The sequence below is a fragment of the Rhinolophus sinicus genome, chromosome 18 (assembly GCF_057876585.1).
Source record: "Rhinolophus sinicus isolate RSI-liver-muscle chromosome 18, RSI-T2T, whole genome shotgun sequence".
Classification (NCBI taxonomy): Eukaryota; Metazoa; Chordata; class Mammalia; order Chiroptera; family Rhinolophidae; genus Rhinolophus; species Rhinolophus sinicus.
In genome coordinates this window covers 96,972,811-96,987,390 of record NC_142518.1, presented here as the reverse complement: position 1 = coordinate 96,987,390, position 14,580 = coordinate 96,972,811, and the positions used below count along the sequence as shown (strand labels likewise).

At 46.6% G+C, this 14,580-nt stretch overlaps 1 protein-coding gene across 1 annotated transcript; it reads left to right on the top strand.

The window, feature by feature from the left end:
• Window positions 1-1,414: 1,414 nt before the first annotated feature.
• LOC148754681 (zinc finger protein 449-like) lies at window positions 1,415-13,059 on the top strand. Its single transcript, XM_088794820.1, has 5 exons — window positions 1,415-1,535; window positions 3,814-4,255; window positions 5,789-5,993; window positions 10,813-10,926; window positions 11,191-13,059. The coding sequence occupies exons 2-5, from the start codon at window positions 3,902-3,904 to the stop codon at window positions 11,559-11,561; spliced, it is 1,044 nt and encodes a 347-aa protein (XP_088650946.1). The 5' UTR covers window positions 1,415-1,535; window positions 3,814-3,901; the 3' UTR covers window positions 11,562-13,059.
• Window positions 13,060-14,580: the final 1,521 nt, after the last annotated feature.

The following is a 14,580-nucleotide window of genomic DNA, read 5'->3' as shown; positions in this document are numbered from 1 at the left end:
GTTTTACATTTCACAGAGGACTTGACCTTTTCAGATTTTTTCCTACTAGGTTCAATACTGAGTTCACTGGATTATGTTAATACAACACCCAAGGCCATTATACTTCCCAAATATGGATGAACCCTGATGAGTATTTATAGCACAACAGCAGATATGAAATTGCCAGGTTGAACCAGAAAGACATTTACTGGATTCTCACCAGGACCAGCAAGCAGCATAAGGACCCTGGCTCGCAGCCAGCCTCTGGTGTCTGCAACGAATGAATACATGGAACAATGATGGGACCACACAGGGAACTGTGGGCTCCTGGAGCTGCTGACTTTGTACTAATAGGCCAGACAAACCTTCTTAGCAGAGGGTAAAGCACCTATGAGAGAATCTCAGATGATCAGGAAGAAAGTGCAACTTCCCAGGCAAACTAGGATATGTCGAAATAGCCAAGATACTTTCTGAAACAGGACCAATTAAGATCCAAGGGACTTTATTTATTCATTTAGAGAGGAAGTTAATATAGCACAGATATCACCCTTTACAATGTGAAACTTTGTGATTTGTAATATATCCCTGCAGCCAACATCACTACATACTCCAGAACCTTTTCCTCACCCCCAAAAGAAGAAAGATACCCATCAGCAATCGTCACCATTATCTCCAACACCACCAGCCCTGGCAACCACTAATCTCAGTTCTGGCTCTATGAATTTACCTGTTTTGTACTTTTCCTCTGCATGGACCCTAAATTTGTAGCACTTTCTGACTGGTTTTTCTTCACATACCACAGTGTTTTCAAGACTCATCCATGTTGTAGAAGGCATCACTGCTTCATTCTTTTATATGGCTGCACACTCCCCCATCGCAAGGATATACCACTTTTTAAATCTAATAATCGGTAGATGGACATACGTCTGTTTCCTCTATTTGGGAATTATGAATAAAGGCTCCATGAACATCTGTGCACAGTTGCTTCTTGTGTGGACGCATGTTTTGAACTGTGTTGGATGTATACTAGGGAGTGAAATTGCTGGGTCATAGGGTAACTGTTTACATTTTTGAGACATTTTACTCATTTTATAAATCTATCGTTCCATTACTTCTACCAAGTTTGAGGTTTCCAACAGAGTCAAAATGCGAATTTCAGAGCAACAATGGGCCATCAAATACCCAGGCACACATATGAAAATGCCCTTATTGGAGCCCATGTGAGTGTCAGCGCCTCAGCGTTTCAGGGTGTGGCGCAAACCTGTGTGTTTAACAAGCTCTCCGGTGAAATTCTCCCCCCACAAAGGGCACAGGATCTTGACCCGGGTCACAGTACATTCACAAGAGCTCCCACCCCCACCTGCACCTCGTGGCTTCTGGCTGAGGTTGCACCAACAGCAGGACGCAGAGCGCCCCTCCCTGGCGCCACAGGGAAGAAAAAACAGGTTCTGGCTTAGTGGCCTGAGGTCAGGGTGAAACCGAGGCGGTCTGGATCTTCTCGACAGTCAGCAGGAAGACCCAGCGGGAGAGCTCGTCTAGCGTGCCGCACTCAGGCAGTGAGTCCCGGGCGTCTGATGGCGCGGGCACGGTGGGCACTGGGAGAAGGGTTCGCTTGGATTCTTGGGCTCCGACGGTCTGTCTTCAGCACGGAACTGTAGACGGGCAGGGGAGGAGGGAGCAGATCCGGACCCCCGTCCCCCAAGCCGCGCAGGAAAGGGAGTGGTGGGCACCGGGTCCCCGTCCCTCCAAGGGTGGAGAATGGGAGGAGTGTCGGGTACCGGGCAAGCGGCCCTCCGTGGGCTGCAGGAATGGGTGGAGCGGAGGGACTCCGGCCCCCTGCCCTCCGCGGGCTGTGGGAATGGAAGGAACGACCCCGTCCTTTGCACCCAGATGCCACCTCAACCGGTCGGCTCCAGCCCTGACTTGCGTGGTTCCAGCGCTAGTAGGGGAGAGAGGCAGCGCGCCCCTGTCCTTGCACTGGGCGCGGGAGCGGGTAGGAACGACCTGCGGCCGGCCCCTGTCTGACCCGGTCTCCCGCGGCTCCCTGCGACCCAGCCAGGCCTCCCGGGAAGGGTCCTCTGGGTCTGGCAGAGCCCTTTGTGAACCCGGACACCTACACCGGACAGCGTGCTGGAACAGCTCCCTCGCCAATGGCATCCAATTTACAATTGGCATTGAGGCGTTTGGGTACTCGTCCCGCTAACCTTTCCCCTAGTGCCCTCTTTTCATGGCACCCCGTTCGGCTTTTCACGCGTCTCTTTATCCACGGGCCCTGTGAGCATGGGTTCATTCGGGTGGTTTGCGGAGAAGCCATCAGCCACGAGAGGAAGTGAAGTTTACATCCAGAAGAGGAGATGGAGGGAAACCCAGAGGGTCAATTCCCTGGGAGACACGGGGGAAGGCTTGGGTCAGTCAGGAGAGGGCAGCCCAGCTGTGACGCTGGGGCACAGGAAAGGTGAGTGGGTCCCCTGCCAAGACCGGCTTGGTTCCTGGATGCCGCCCAGGGACTGCTAGGTGCCTAGAAGGGGGAATAGAAGCTTCCTAGGAATGAGTCCTTGCCAGCAGAGCAATGGCCTTTCTGGAGCGCTGCCTCTGTGCCAGGCACACTGCTGTTCCCTTTCCATGCAACTGGATCCGCCACAGGCAGTTTTATGAATGAGATGTTTAGAGAGAGGCCTGGGTGTCATTTAAGACACCAGACCGGGGATAGGATGGGAACAGTGTCATTTTGGATGGACTGGGCAGGAAGGCAGTCATGAGAATTTTTTCCTTGATCCCATCCAGGAAAGAGGACAGGTTTGTGAGTTGTGTGAAAAAATGCAGAGAGTGTACCCCTAGCAAAGGGGCAGGTTTTTCACACCTGTGGAGACATGTATGGTTCCGCCTCTCTGACCTCAGAGATTGCACTAAGAACATTTTAAGTGTTTTTAGACGCGAGCATTGCAGGAGTCTATGGATTCTAACCTCATCACCATTTCCCTCTGGCCCCTGGGACATGTTATTCATTCCTCCGAAGCCTCAGGCCTCAGTCCCCTCGTCTGTATTCAGGGCATAATACTAGTGCCCACCTGCTCACGTTGGGTGAGGGCTAAATGAACTAATACATGTAGAAGGCTTGGAACATCACCGGGCACGTAGCGTGCTGATTGTCATAAGTGTCCTTCATTATCAGTGCAGACCAGGTTCCCGATGGCCTGCCCTGTGCAGTGTATTTTTCTCATGAGAAAGCCACTTGGAATGCCACTGCAGAATGAGCGACCTGCTGGTGTTGGCTGAACTACACATACCCGAGTGGAGAATGAGGGATTGATGGGTTGCTGCCTTTGTAAGGTGTGGCTCTCGCTAAGATGCCTGAGATTGCAGGTGACTAAAGGTTCCTCAAAGCTAGATGGACTTTCAGGGTTACTCACCAGGATTGTAAGTATGGCTCCCCTATTTCTTCTGTTGCCTACCTATATTCAGAAACACAAGATACTCGTGGCTGTCGAGCACTTGCATTGTGGCTAGGAGCTTAATTTTTTATTTTAATCAGTTTCGACTTAAATGTCCACATGCTCTAGTGGCTGCCGTATTGGACAGCACAGTGCTAGAGGGTCTTTGGATCGGCCTGGACGTCTTATACACATTTTGGAAATTGTTTACAGAATTGGAAGTGTATGTGTATTTTTCTAGGAAGTGAGTCCATGGCTTTCATCAGATTCTGAAAACCTCCCAAAAGATTACAGTCTGCTACTTTAGGACTTTGCGGAAAAGTAATCAGTTAAGGGAGGTAAGGATGCCCTCTGTTAACCATTGCTATTTCTTCATTCTCATTTGTCCTGTCTTCGGCTGTAGGTACCTCCCCCACAAGAATTACAGAAAGAAACACATTGGAATCTGAGACTTCAGGCCCCAGATAAATTGTACACGGCTGGAACGGGCAATGGCTGTGGCCCAAGGTTGTGCAATCCAGGCCTCCTTGAATCAGGGCTCAGTGTTTCAAGGTTACGATACTGACTCTGAAGTCTTCCGTCAGCGCTTCAGGCAGTTCCAGTACAAAGAAGCAGCCGGGCCTCGTGAAGCTTTCAACACACTGCGGGAGCTCTGCTGTCAGTGGCTGAAGCCAACGATGCGTTCTAAGGAACAAATCCTGGAGCTTCTAGTGTTGGAGCAATTCCTAACAATTCTGCCCCTGGAGCTAGAGACCTGGGTGACAGAACAGTGCCCAGAAAGTACAGAAAGAGTTGTGTCACTGATAGAAGACTTACAGAGAGAACTTGAGATACCAGAGCAGCAGGTGAGAAAAGAGTTTGGGATCTGAGTAATTGGACCAAATGAAGTAGCAGAGGCAGGTGGAACTAGATGACATATTTGTCTCTGTGTCATTCTTCAGTCCCATGATTTCTCCACAGTTATTTCGTGTTTCTCTTCTGATGGGGTCAACATATGGGACAGTGGTATCAACCTCATCTTTCTCAATGCCCTCCTATAACAAATATTTTGTAATGTCCCCATAAATAGACATAAATTAAATGCGTACATAACATAATCTCTGTGGGGAAAAAATGAGAAAGGAAAATAAGTGACAGACTGAATTTGGAACACAAGTCTGAAACATTTTCTTTCTGGCTCTTTACAAAAATGTTGGCCAGCTCTGAATCAAGTAGAGTCTAGAAGGAATATAAAGGAAAAGGAATGTAGTTTTATTATGAACCAATAAGCATTGCAGCATGCCCATGACGGGGCTTGAGTGCTCCAGAAGGCCTCATGAAGTTGTCAGGTGCTGGCCTCTCTGCTTAGACTCACTGTGAGGGCGACAGGTGGAAATTCAGACTGAAACAGTTCAAACACTATGAGCAGATTTTGCTGCGGGTCATGGGATTTTTTCCAAAGAGACAAACAACTTTCCATGAATCTGAACAATTAGTAGTGTATAGTCTTTCAATGATTTCCAAAGTAGTGCTTTCCTAGAAAATTCAAGTCATGCTAAAATATGCAATATTATTTTGTGTTTCTATAACCACTGGGTTCTTTTTTTCCTACATGAGTATTTGAGGGAGCCCTCCAAAGTTGGTGGGGACCTGGAACACATCTGCAGTGTGCATTATACACCCTTGTCTGCCCACAAAATTCTGATAGCCACCACCTGCGATCGTATCCAAAACACCTCCTGGGGGCGGTGGCCCTGCCCTCTGTTCAGAACCACTGAGTGAAGCCTGTTTGGGGCGAGCCATAGCTCAGCCCAGGGCAGCATCTTTGGAGAAGAGAGGAAGTGCTTCTAGTTGGGCAGTAAGAGCACGAGCCTGTTGTGTTGATGAGGCTCTGCAGGTAGCCTGCCTGAACGGGACTCTTCCAAAGTGTCCTTCCTGCCCCCAGGATGGAATGGGTTTATGGTTTCCCTTCCTTCTCTGGCTCTTGTTTGGCTTACCACATAAGCATTTGTCTTCATGTGGTCTGATCGTGCATTGCCAGGACGGTAGCCACCAGCCAGGTGTGGCTCTTGAGCCTAGAAACTTGGCTAGTGCAAATTGGGATACGCTGTAAGTATATAATGCACACCGCAGTCAGAAGACTTAGGATGAAAACTAAAGTAGGTGAAATCGCTTAATAATAAAATTTTAAATAATTGTTTATACTGATTACATTCTGAAATCATGGTATTTTAGATATATTGGGTAAAATGCTGCATGTTAAGATTGACTTTACCTGTTTCTTTCATTTTCCATATGCGCTCTGGATAATTTTCAATGATTTGGGGGGCTTACATTATATTGCTACTGGGCACTGCTACTCTAGACTTTGGAGTGATGGGTTCTGGTGTTTCCCCCAGATCGATAGGCAGGAAATGCTCTTGGAAGACCTGGCAGCCGTGGGAATGGCAGATATAGCACCAAACTTCCAGCTGGAGTCACCCCCACTCCAAGCAATGGGACCTGTCCCTGAGGCCCCAGTGGCAGATGCATGGATCCCAGAGGCAGAGCCCCAGGAGCTGAGCTACGTTGCTGCTCGGGAAAGCCAGCCCTTTCTGGACCATGGTAAGGCAAGGGTCTTATTTCCTTTCCTTGATTTCTGTTTTGAGCGCTCAGGAGCCCTCCAGGGTTGGGGTTGGTTAGAAACACTGACTACCGGGTGAAAATGGATCACCGATAAAGAGTAGTAAGAGGAGCAAATGTTTCTCTGGTAATAGCTGGCTACAACCGTGTTTAGATCAAATGGGATTAAAACCCCTTTCACAAATGAGTCTGCTCAGCAGTCTCTGACCCAGAATATTTTACAAGAAATCGATAGGCGTGTCGGGAGTGTGAATAAGGACTAACTTCCCCCTGCATGTGTGGATCAGTGGAACCTGCGGTGTTGTGGGTTCCACGGACCTCAGTTGTTTTTATGGCATAACAGCCACATTCAAACTCGATCCTCATTAATATCCTCACTTCAGATCCTTTAAGAGGCTTTCACGACTTGCGACAGTAGAGGAAATACATCCGTTATCCATCAAAACCTAGAACAGTGTTTCCCAAGGGCAGTAAGCAGAGTCTCCATATGAGGATCACCTGGGCTGCATTTCTCACAAGCTCTCCAGGTGGGGGGCTGTACATACTACAGTTTGAGAACCACTGCTGCAGGCGCTACAGGAGTTAGTCCAGGGAGGAAAGGCAGCTGGATCACGTAGCTCTTGTTTTCCCGTGTTTCATGTCCCATTGGGAATTTCTGACATTGCTACCAACGATCCCAGTCTCTACCCAACAGCACCCCTACGCCCTCCACATTAAAGCTGTGGCCTAGTGTGGCCAGAAACCTTTCCCCTCCCTCAAGCACGGCTTCCACATGTTGGCACTTTGAAGATGCTGTGAAATCCTGAGAAAACCAAACAGACCTTGAAAAAGAATGTGTCGAGAACAGTCTAAATTACAAAATATAGATGTCTGGTTGATCCATAAGTAGCTGAGCGCCAGGGTAGCAGCCACATCCGTCTGCACATCTTAACATCTACTCATTCAGCCAATACATGTGAGCGCCTGTTAAGCTCTGTCCCTACACCAGACCCTGCGGATTCCGTAGTGTGCAGGACAGAACCTCAGTCCCAGGTGTCCTGGTGCTGCGACTCCTGTGGACGATTCAGAAATGGAAACAGGACTGTAGGTACGGCTGTGATGTTAACAGGACTGTAAAACGACCTGTTGGGTGGAGAAGGATGCTATGGGAGGCCGTAGGGGGCCTTCCAATTGCTTTTGGCAGAGCGGAAGACGTCCTGGAAGAAGGCAGATCTGGGTAGAAACCTATAGGATGAATTGGCATAAGCCTGCTGAGTGGCGGAAGGGCGAGGGCTCTGGGCAGAATGGAAGGCATGTGCAAAGGTTCAGAGGGATAGAGAGCATGCGGCATTTGAACATCTCCTGCTGCAGTGTGAGGGGCGCACAGGAGGAGCCCAAGAGGCAGAGCAACATGGAAGAGACTGGAGAGAGAACTAGGGTCCTGGATCATGAAGAACTTTGTCAGCCTGGTGAGCAGTTATGCTTTATGGTCAGGGCAGTGGGAACCCACTGGAGGTTCTTAAGTAGGGGAGTAATGCACAGAGATTTGCATCTTACACGATCACTCTGTCTACAATAGGAAGGGGTAAAGCTTGAGTCAGGGGCACCATTTGGGAGGCTGTTGCAATCACCCAAGTGAGAGAGGAGGATTTTCTAAACTAGGGTCATGTTGGTGACGATGGAGTGAAAAAGAGGGGCCGATTCGAAAGATATTTAGCCTGTGTAAATTATAGGACTCGATGATCTACTGACTCGGCACTGGGTGATAACAGAAAAGTGGTTACGAAAGGCATCCAGATTTCTGGTGCGAGAACTGGTAGGTGACTATATTATTCACTGACGCATAGATCACGAGAGGGGTCAGATTTTGTGGGTCAAAGTGAGTTTAGCTTTCAACATGGGTGATTTGAGATGCTTATGGGTCTGCAGGGGGAAATGGTCAGTGTGGTATGAGAGCTCAGGAGAGAGAGCAGGGTTTGAGACACAGATGTGCACGTCAAAGGCTCATGGAAGGTAACTGAAGTCTCAAGGGCGGTCGAGGACTTTCCAGGATTCTATGGAGGGAGGAAGCATATGCTCCTCTGGGCAGACACTGGGAGATATCATGTCAGAATATGAATTCAAATATCTGTGAAACTTTCAGGGACCTTGCTTGGGTTCCTTGCTTTCCCATGCCCTGTCTAAGTAAGCACAGGAGAACAGGCATCCTACACACTTTGACTCATTTGCTCATAAAGCCGATAGGAATTCTGGCTCTGGTGCTCACTTATGGTTTCCCCCCTCCCTCCTAGCGCCATCTCTCTTCTCAGGGTGTCTGGCAGACAGTGGAGAAGGGCACAGGTGAGGTTCCACCCTCTCCTTGGAAAGGATGGCTTGATCCATTCCAGTCCTAACAGTACACATATGTTATCTGTGCAATGCCACACTCCGCCCCCTCCCCCCATAAATTCAGCTCATAACGTCACAGTGTGGTTGTTTGGTGACAAATTTGTCCCCCTTTCTGCATTTATTCAATGTGTCCGGGCACCATATTTTGTACTTTGCTCTAGCAAGTGCTGGGCATGTAGAAGACATGGACACTGTCTTGTTTTTGATAGAGGCGACCAGGAGGAAAAACCACAAGGACATAGATCTATCCATTAAGGTCAAAGCCAAATTACAGAAACTATAGAAAATATTGTCATTTACACTCCGGTCTTTACCTTACCTACATCTCTGATCTGTTATCAACTTTGTGAAAATCTGTATCTCTGTGTGCATGCCTGCAACAAGTGGCAGAACCCAGGCAGTCCTATTGAACTGTAAATCTTTCTGCATATGCATTCCCATTGCACGTGTGAATTTGCTCCTCTCAGCAACAGTGCTGGGTACAAACATCACACATGATGCCTAACACACTATTACTCTTGATTGTCATACTTTACTCTCTAAAGCACAGGAGTGTCCAGTATATTTAACAAGGGAGAGATAGAATGATGTAACAATTAAAATATACCAATGAGGAGGAGAAGAACTAGCCCTTTCTCATCTCTGTTTAAAGTGATATAATATGCTTTGTCCTACTGACTGTGAGGTCTCCATTATCTGCCTCCTGCTCACCAAAATCCCATCCTCTATACCACTTGCAGAAGGTCCAAGGGCTGATTTAGGAAAGAGATATGACCAGGAGGTGGCAGTAGCATGCACAAGCTTTGTAGGGCAACTCTTTGTCAGGTGTGCTTGTGGGGGAAGTCAGGGGTCAGGAGGAGAGCAGGACAAGGGAGTGAGGGCTCAGAGAAGGGGCTTACCTGTCTAGGTGATGTCATAGCCCAACTGCACACGGGGAGTGTATGGGTCAGAGAATTGCAAAGGGCAGCTGCAGCTTGGGGTCATAGAACTACAAGTCTCCACCAGTTCAGTGGCTAGCACATGTGGGGTGAGGTTTTCTGAGCTATGCAGAGGAGGCTGGCAATAAATGGCTGAAATTCTGCTTCTGGGGGCTGAGTTTTAAATAATTGGATGTGTGAGAGTTTGAGTTTGCCGCCAGCAGGCTTTTGAGTCAGGAATCCCTGCTGGCAGTGAGGAAATGAACAACCAAGGGGCTAACACAAAGAAGGCTCATTCCTACCCTTAGGCTCATTTCTACAACAAACTCTCTGGTGGTTACTGTGGCATTTGAGGGTAAAGAGAAGAGGCCTGCCAACAGAAGTAGGCATGAAGGCATGACTTCTGACTGACATTCAACGTTGACCAAAATCCCTGGGGCCAAGCTATAAAACACACAGTGAGCACCCTTCCACGGCATGTGCGGTTGGAAATGGCTCATTGCAGATAGAAATATGTGACGATGTTTACACAAAATGGTGAATTGTATTTAAATTCTCTTCATCTGAAATATATGCCCGTTTCTCGATGAATATAGAACACAAGGTGCTTTCGTGGACTTCCTACGCTATAACGTTCTGCAAGTTAAATTTCCCTCTGGATTAACATTAGCCAAATTGAGTTGCTAATGTCATTATACTAATTCCAGTATTTAGACATTGCCTCGTATTTCAATCTGAAAGGAGCCATTTCCAACCCACACTTTACTGTAGACCAATAATTTTGACCAGAGCTGTGGTAGGGGCATGGAAAGCGGATACGAGCCACAGTTATCTCTCACTGAGGAGAGGGGTGGTAAGACGCAGGGGGACAGTGAGTACAGAACCTTCTCCTGCCTGTCCTTAGATTGATAGTGACAAACACCGTTTGATGGCTAATTGGGTTAACTTCAAGAGAGTCTATGTCTAGACTTCAGTCGAAACGAATATAAACCCGTGATCTTTTGCCCATTGCCAGCCTAATTCAGTTGCCATTTTATTTTGGATATCTCTTACTGAAATTATTCCGGTAAGCAGTTTCCTAACTCTCACTCTTTCTTCACTTGGCAGTCAATAAGACCGTGTTTCTCAGTTTTGAAATGCCAAAACTTTAGGTAGATTGACTTCAGGTTCTGGCCCTCACCTACGTAATTCGAGTCTCAAGATAGATGTGGAACTCATTCAGTGCATTGACTTCATACCACAATTGATTTGCTCCCCTTCCATAGATTGGAGGAGAATAGCCTTGAGCTGATAAAAATAGGATCTCCCTCCCCTTCATTTGGGTTTTGTTCTTGTGTTAGAAAATGAAAACAAAACAAAAGTAAAATGACTCGTCAGAGGTTCCTGGTGAGGCAGTCATGACTGAGAAGGAAGGAGGCAGATATTGAGTGTAGGCACATGTTCAAGAAAGCAGCCTGGACCGTGCAGAAACCTGCGTTGACTCAAACTGTGCTTCTTCCCATCTCTCCTGTGCCCAGGATACACACGACCAAAGCCTGGCCCCAGTTTCTCAGCGGAGCCTAGAGAAGAGCCCCAGGAGAAGGAACTACAGGATTGCGGGGAAGTGAAACAATTGCTTGACTCCATGATAGGTAGGTGAGGGTTCACGGAATGCTCAGGATGAAAGAAAGGAAACATTCAGCCTTACTCCCAGAGTAAAGAGGTTTGGGGTGGCACTTGCAAGTCCCTAGCTTCCCACTAGCTTCCCACACTCCCTATCTCTCCAATCCCCTTGAAACATGGTGACATCTGCAATTTCTATTCATGCTCTCAATTTTGATATCGGGAGAGAAAATGAAGAAAATGTGTCAAAGCAGAAAAAACGGGAGAGTATGTATCCATTTTTGTTTCTTTAGATGGAAATGCAATTCTTGGTCCCAGTTTACCAGAAAACTCTGAACAGCTAAAATATCAACTGGAAAATCCCACAGAGCAGCTACCAAGAGACTGCACAATGCCTGTCCATAATGCAAATCCCTCTCTTGGAGAGACAGCTCAAAGATCCAACCGGGAAGAACCTCTGAGCCCCAGAGCCCATGAGCAAAACAATCCCCGAGAGAAGCCACACCAATGTACTCAGTGTGGGAAGGGCTTTGCTTCCAAGAAGGTACTTAATGGGCACCTGGGAATTCATCTGGGAGAGCTCCGTCACGTGTGCCCTGAATGTGGGAAAAGATTCCTTCGTAGGTCCAACCTCTTCAGGCACCTTCGAGTTCACGTAGGCTAGGCACCCTATAAATGCAGTGTGTGTGACAGGCGATTCACTCAGGTGCCACATCTGATAGAACACCAGAAAACCTGTTCCGAGCAAGAAACATACCCTTGCCCGGAGGGTAGGATACATTTTTGTAATAGAAAAAGTTTTACATGACACCTAAAAACCCACACAGATGGAAAAGCCCATAGGTGTCACAGTTGTGGAGAAAGTTGCAGTCCACACAGAGAGCTTATTTTCTATCAGTTAACACTCAATGGAGAGAGCCCATTTATGTGAGAGTATTGTGGGAAAAGCTATAGACAGAGATCAGGACTTGTTTTGCATTTAAGAAACCAAGCAGGGGAGAAGCCAGAGAAGTGCAGTCATTGTTCTACAAGCTTCATAAAGAAAGCAGGTGTTAATAGGCACCCAGCTGCTCACTTTAGAGAAAAAGTATCTGCGAATTTGTTGAGGTAAACAGCTCCTCCACAAATGGACACTAATCTATCAAAGCTTTAACCTACACTAGGCAGTCTAGGAAGAAGAGTTTTGTTTGAGCTTACTCATAACAGCTTTTTGTTTTGCGGTGTTTAAAATGCATCTCCCAGAGCATATAAATTCTACAACATTCACTGACTCCTGCCCTGTCCTAGACTTGATTTTTTTCTGTCTAGGCAAATCTTGTTTAATCACTGTGATGGAAATGTCTTTCACCCAAGCCAACCACAGCGTAGGTGTCAGAAAGAAGCATACGTAAATGTCGGCACTCCTTTTGGATCTACGGTCAGTATTCTAGTAAACGGGGATGTGTCCAATTTGCCTGTATCTGTGCAATATTTTAGTCATGTGGACATGGATATGCTCTTCCTGTTTGATTGCCTCAGACTAGTAGTTGAAGCAACATGCAGCTGCCTCCCTTACAGTGGCAACGAGCACTTCCCTTGACTCCCTCTTATACCACGTGTCAGAATCTCTTTGTCCTGTGCAGCCATTGCTATGTCTGTGCATCATTTGAGCCTTGGACACAGTCCATTTGGGAAATTGGAGCATTTCCAAAAGATAAGTGCAAGGGAAAATGCCCAGCTCCTAAAGTACTGTGAAGAGCAGAGAACAGTACCCACCACACGAGTACTAAGAAGAGTGTATGGAACATATCAACGTGGAGACGCTACCATCAGTGAACTTCCAGTAAATACTACTGCATAATCTTTCTTTGTTCTTTGAAATGATGAAAGCATTGACTGCTGCAAACATGAAGTCCAGCTTTGGTCACATGCCACAAATCATATTCATTGTTCTTAGTTATGATTTTGCAACGGTTTGTTATTGCAGTTTTCATTTCACTGCCTTTCTGCCCCAACAGTTGGATAATGTCGATGTTTTCCTGTCAATTTTTGGTTATAATGCAGTTATTAACAAATGAGGTTCATCCATGTTCTGTTTTGGAGTTTAACTAGGTTTTCTTTCTTTTTCTTTTTTTTTTTCTTCCAGGTAAAGATTTATTTTAATAGCTTGATTATAAGCTCTCCCTTTCTCATTTCCATAGATATTTTTTCTTAGAATCTAAATAGCATGAATTTAAAATAAAATAATATTCAATAGCTGAGAAGTTTGAAAACTTGTTTAACTGTTTAAATAAGCTGGCTGCCAACTAAGAATATTTACGTTTTTCAAATGGGCAATCCATTGAAAAATGAAAGAGTTAAGTTGCTTGACAAGTTCATTCTGATAACTAGGTATTCTTGAAGACTTATGTCCTGAGACCATGGAGACGAAGTGTTCCATTTCTAGGGTACACCCTAGGAGAGGCATGGTTGGGTCATGGGTTTATTTCTATTCACCTTCTCAAATACTGCCAGAATGTACTACATGTATATCTTCTCCCACTTCCTGGCCTATGGTTTCATTCACTTACTGGTGTCCCTTGATAAAGAGAAGTTCCCGGGTGTTACACAGTCCAACTTATCATTTACCCAGTGTATTATCAGTGCTCTTTGAATCCTGGTGAAGAAATCTTTGTCTGCTCCAAGGTCGTGAACATATTTTCTACATTTTCCATTTAAAGTTGTATTATTTTACCTTACACGTTGAGGTCACACTTTCACCTGGAGTTGACTTCTTTTACAAATGGTGTGATGTAAGGGTCAAGATAACTTTAGAATGGGAGGGTACTTGCCACTTGATATTTTGTCCTAGGCCTTTGGGTCTTAGCAAAAATTGAGATGGTAAGAGAATGTTTTTACCAGCCGTTTACGTGGAATCGAGCAAGTATGTTCTGACCAGCACCCCAGGCAAAGGCGCGTCTCATACAAAGGCCTGAGGAGAGGAGCACAGTGTGGTTCGAGGGAAAGCTGGAGAGCTAGTCAGAGGCCAGGTAATGGAGGGTCTAGTAATCCACCTGATGGAGATGGAACCCTATCCTGCAGTCAGGGGGAAACCGTAGTGTCTAGTTGAGAAGTACTGCTGAGATGTGCGTCTCAGAAAGCTCACTCTGGTGCCTGGACGGAGCTTAGGGGAGACAAGATGGGAGACCAGTGAGGAGGCTGCTGCAGATGAGAGAAAGTGGCTGAGATAACGGCAGCAGTGTGTAGATGAAACCGAAGGGAGGGCTTTGACAGGAATTAGGAAACACAATCTGATGAATGACTGGATATGGGGGTTCTGGCGGCCAGATCTGGGTCCTGAGCACCTGGAGTCGGGGCTATAGGCAGTCGGCTACGCTGAGCCATATAGCCAATTCCTGAGTCATATAACACCGGTGAACAATATGTAGACGAGACATCTTTAGATCAGAGGGGAGCCCATTCACCATGGGAGGGCGGTATATGCTTGCAGGGAAAAATTCAAAGTTTGAAAATTGAATTCTTGATCGACCACTGAAATTCTCGGAAACAGTGATAATAAGCAAGCGACGTCAAAGTAGAGCCAGTTATCTGTGAGTGGGTTGTGGTAATATACTGGTATATAATATTAACTTTTACTGAGCACTATTCATGGTTTGGGCAACTATGGTAAGTGCTATAGGTGAATTACTTCATTGGATTCTCAC